Source organism: Gobius niger (assembly GCF_951799975.1).
Source record: "Gobius niger genome assembly, chromosome: 1".
NCBI classification, from domain to species: domain Eukaryota; kingdom Metazoa; phylum Chordata; class Actinopteri; order Gobiiformes; family Gobiidae; genus Gobius; species Gobius niger.
Genome location: NC_136852.1, coordinates 53,600,275 through 53,605,309, shown reverse-complemented (window position 1 = coordinate 53,605,309; position 5,035 = coordinate 53,600,275). Strand labels below are relative to the sequence as shown.

The window sequence follows — 5,035 nt, the reverse complement described above, 5'->3', positions numbered from 1 at the left end:
CTTGAAGCTCTCCAGTCAATACACTTTGAGAGATGTGCATAATTGCTAACCCTAACCTAACCCTCAGAAAACAGGTTAAGTGACTTTCTACAACAAGAGAGGAGGTCATGCGTCGTGGTGCAGTGGTAAGCACTCTCGTCTTGCAGGAACAAGGACACCTGGACCTGGTGAGGCCTTTCTCTGTGGAGTTTGCAAGTTTTATCAGTGTCTGTGTGGTTTTCCTTAGAACCTTCAGTGTAGCCCCCTAACAAAAAAACAAGACCAAAACCCCAAAAAGGGATTTGAATCCTTTCATATAAGGCAATTGGTTTTGGTGTCAAGTCTTGATCTAATCAACAGTTTATTTTAGTAAATTATGTAAGAATTGTGATGTAGCTGTACTTAAAAGAAATCTTGCTGTTTTTGTGACTACAGTAGAGAAAACAATAGCATTTTCCTTTATTTTGTTCAGCAGTTAATCAGTTGCTTATTTATTGGGTACATTTTTTTTACTGATGCCCTGTCTGATGTAACAAACTGTTATTAAGCTAACTCTTATCTATTTATTTTATCATAACTGTTGATAACGTTGGTACAACCTTCTACTAAATATTGACCTTAATGTTTGGTCAAAAACACCAAATCACCCAAAACACTGCATGCACATTTCTGACAAGAAAGGCTGGGAGAGGTGGGTAATTTCTCACTTAATTGCTGTTATCTTGCCCCATATACATATGATTAACAGACACCTAAAATGGAGGTGGTGTAATCTGACCATCTGTTTCTTATCTTCATCTTTTATTTCTTAAATTTGCAAATGTATTTGTGTAAGGGATAGTGGCTCTAGGAGCAGCAGGCGGTCAATCCTCTCCTTGGGGAATATGGCAACACTGGGACCCACCTGGTGTGTGTTATCTGAGTAGAAGAGCATGTGAGAGTAAGCCTAGGCTATTTAGGATATTTGACTTTGAAATTTAAAATAAACAATATAAGAAATGCAGCATTTAAAATTGTGAAGATTTTGAGTTTTGTAACATTAGTCTACATTGAACTGCAACAATCTGTGGGGCATATGATTTTAGCATATGATTTAATATTCAAGTTATAAGCAAAAATACTACTCTCCAAACTTTGTACCGTTGATTTAGGCTATGCTGAGAACACATCAGTATTCATAATTATCAACATATTCCGCAGTGGGGGTCTCCATGATCAGGAGCAGTGGTGTAAAATGTCTTTAAAAAGAAAGTTAAGTCCTTTCGAGGTCCAAGGAAGACAGGCTTGACAACTGGACATGCTGTAACGTTAATGTTGCTTGTTCATGTAAACAGAAAATTAGCCGACGTCCTCCTCTCACATGTTCAATATCAAATTTCGGGAATGTCATATCGCTAAGCATTGATTATGGGATTAGCAGCAATTAAAAACAAGATTTTTTTTTTTTTAAACTAGATTTTAATTGATTTTAAAAGTTAAAATACTGGAGTTATTGTTCACATTAAAACACTTGAACACCACAGTGTGTTAGATGTATTTACCAGCAGTAACTCAGCAGCTAACGGAGTTGTTCCACAGCTTTTTCCTCCACTTTTTATACAGTTTTTAGCCAATGTTAGTCAATGGAAATGTATGCTAACAGCTGCAAAGATGGCGGATCTCCATGGTAACTGTAGAATTTCCCGAACTCTATACTTTTGAAGATACAGCAACAAGTTACTGCTAACGTTAAGCCACGCTGGTAATCTATGCGGTAAGTACTACCATACAACTGTTTAGTGTTTGATTCTGTCAAATGTAGCAATAGTTTCTGTGTGATATGTCCAAACATGGCAACACATGGCAGTTAGCATCTTTTACGATTGACGCGTTCAAATGCAAAACAGGGGCTTGTAATGTCCAGACCTGTCCCACCTTTGTTTTCTTCTTCAACATGTTCGGACATAAAATGACATGGATGTTGCAGATAATACTCACAGGGTCGTCTGTTTGATTTTTGTGAAAAATCTTTTTCATCTGGGCTCGTTTCGTTCTGGTCCTGATGTAGCTGAAAGCACCAGACAAAATATATGATTATGCTTGCTTTGCTTATTGCTAGCTGCCCATTTTACTGCTATTACCAAAAATAATGAACTTTTTGCTTTGTGGACGCATTAGTGTAACTAAAATAACACATGTAGCCTATACAGAAAGGTAAAAAATATTATATAGTGTTGATATAGGCTAAAATTCACACACAAATTCACATACGGTGGAGGAAAAAGTATTTTCGGTTCCCCAAAAACTTTCTATTGGAATTTGGCCAAATACTAGTATTATAGAATCATTTTATGCATGTGTCTTAAACCAAAAAATATGTGCCTTTATGGTTACAACTTGTTTCCCCTCTTTTAGTTTTGGCATTTGGGAGGCCTACTGTAGAAGTACTGGAGCAGACGTCCCTGTCCCTGAACCAGTGGGATGGGCTCAGTCAGGGGTGATAGAGCAGAGGGACTGAACTGGAGCAGGGGGAGGGCAGGGCTGGGAGATGTTTGACTGGGGGCGCGGGTGGTGGGGGGTCGTCCTGGGAGGGAACCAGGGGTGTGGAGGGCTGACTTTAAAAGGCAGGCAGCGTCACTCTCACACACACTATGCACTACAGTTCAGCAGCAGAAACTCCAGAGGTTCTGCTCTCTCTGTCAAGCCTGTCTTCCTTGGACCTCGAAAGGACTTAACTTTCTTTTTAAAGACATTTTACACCACTGCTCCTGATCATGGAGACCCCCACTGCGGAATATGTTGATAATTATGAATACTATGATGACAATGAGACTGCTTGTGACTTTTCAGAGTGGGAGCCTTCCTACTCTCTCATCCCAGTCCTGTACATGCTCATCTTCATCCTGGGCCTGTCAGGTAACGGAGTTGTCATCTTCACCGTCTGGAGATCCAAGTCCAAGCGCCGCGCTGCAGACGTCTACATAGGCAACCTGGCTCTGGCTGACCTCACCTTTGTTGTGACCCTACCTCTCTGGGCAGTCTACACGGCGCTGGGTTACCACTGGCCTTTTGGTGTTGCTCTCTGCAAAATCAGCAGCTACGTTGTCCTGGTCAACATGTACGCCAGTGTCTTCTGCCTCACCTGCCTCAGTTTTGACCGCTACCTCGCCATCGTGCACTCGCTGTCCAGTAGCAGGTTGCGTTCAAGGGGCACCATGCTGGCATCTCTCGGGGCGATCTGGCTGCTTTCTGGACTGCTGGCCATGCCCACGCTGCTTTTCCGCACCACCGTGAATGATCTCAACAGCAACAGAACCACTTGCGCCATGGACTTCAGTTTGGTTGCCTTGAACCAACAGCATGAGTCCCTGTGGATTGCTGGTCTCTCGCTCTCATCCTCCGCTCTTGGTTTCCTGCTGCCGTTCTTGGCCATGACTATCTTCTACTGCTTCATCGGCTGCACCGTGACCCGCCACTTCAACAACCTGCGCAAAGAGGACCAGAAGAAGAAGCGGCTGCTGAAGATCATCACCACTCTGGTCGTTGTGTTTGCCATCTGCTGTACGCCGTTCCATGTCCTCAAAAGCATGGATGCCCTGTCCTACCTCAACTTGGCCCCCAGCTCATGTGGTTTCCTGCGCTTCTTGCTGCTGGCTCATCCATACGCTACCTGCCTGGCCTATGTCAACAGCTGCCTCAATCCCTTCCTGTATGCTTTCTTCGACCTGCGTTTCCGCTCCCAGTGCCTGTGCCTGCTCAACCTGAAGAAGGCAATGCATGGCCACATGAGCTCCATGTCTTCCACACTCAGCGCCCAGACTCAAAAATCAGAAATCCAGTCTCTGGCCACAAAGGTTTGAAGAGACCAAAAAGGTGGTGTTTGGCTGCAGGACGGTCACAGCTCCCACCATTGGAACACTGTAAGAATAGACTTTTGTGTCCACTAATGATGACATAATGAACTCCATGCTCACTGTTATGAATTGTGTTTCCTCTTCTACTGTGAGTAGATACTCAGACAACTAGAGCCTGCTGGTTGAGCTCTGCAGCTACTCAAAGAAAGTCTATTTTTTCTTATGTCTTGCTCTACAAAGTTTATGAATTGGACAGCACACACTGAAGTTGAAAGACTGATTTAAATGGACTTTATTTCTGTTACACTGGATGAATTAGAAAGCTGTACAGTATTTTCATACTATAGCATATTCCTGAATTTATTGTTTTATTTTGGAGCACTTCTTAATAAATATGTGAGCAAGGAAACTCAAATAGTGCAGTGTCCTCCTGCCATTTTTTTGGTTTGTGATGTTGCAAAGGCAGAAGTCTGGGATCAGGAGCAAACAGGCTGTAAGAGGAGAAAAGGTGTTACAGCTTAATTATATAGTTTGCGTAGAGGAGACGGGGGCAGACAAGCAGATGGCAGCTGACAAATGTTGGAAAACAGGAATGGGGTGGGAGCATAGCAGGGTGGAGGGGTTTCACGGTGTAGTCACAGCACTAAAGGGGACTGATGAACTATTATTGTTCCACTTTGTTGAAATTGTACATATGTGATATTTTTTCAGTGTAACTAACTACTGTAATAAAATTGTTCTATGAGTATTTTTTTTTCTCTGTGTGGTTAATTTTTATTATTGACTAACTGATAGAGAACAATCAGTCCATTAATCTAACTTTCGGATTTCGGTGGGACTCCTTCCTGGTTTCACTTCCAACACTGATAAGAATCTGGGGGTCCTTTGGTCTGAATGCTTTGCATTTTAGTTGACACCCTCCGACTAAATAGATCTGTAATCTCTTATTGATTCACAGGCAGTATCCAGACTGTAACCGGATTATGCAAAGCACAGTCCTTCCTCGGAGTGTGTATTCGATAGGTGCTTGCGACATTCATCGGCTGAGGTAACTGTTTGATGACACAGCCCAGACCTTTTCAAATGCATTGCCTCCACTCTACTGCTCCAACACATAGGAGCTTCTTTCACTTGTCTTTTTTGGAAAATGGGTAAAGTTGTTCATGTATTAAAACAACATTGACCAGTCTGTATCCACAGAACATTGAGACAGGTCTATCTTC

The 5,035-nt window shown here is 42.5% G+C and overlaps 1 protein-coding gene across 1 annotated transcript; it reads left to right on the top strand.

Moving 5' to 3' along the window:
- The first annotated feature begins 2,619 nt into the window (after positions 1-2,619).
- Positions 2,620-4,552, top strand: aplnra (apelin receptor a). The gene has a single exon (XM_079571041.1). The coding sequence runs from the start codon at positions 2,733-2,735 to the stop codon at positions 3,816-3,818; it is 1,086 nt and encodes a 361-aa protein (XP_079427167.1). The 5' UTR covers positions 2,620-2,732; the 3' UTR covers positions 3,819-4,552.
- Positions 4,553-5,035: the final 483 nt, after the last annotated feature.

Excerpts from the sequence above, each read along its gene's own strand:
- aplnra (XM_079571041.1), top strand. The coding sequence starts at position 2,733 with ATGGAGACCCCCACTGCGGAATATGTTGATAATTATGAATACTATGAT.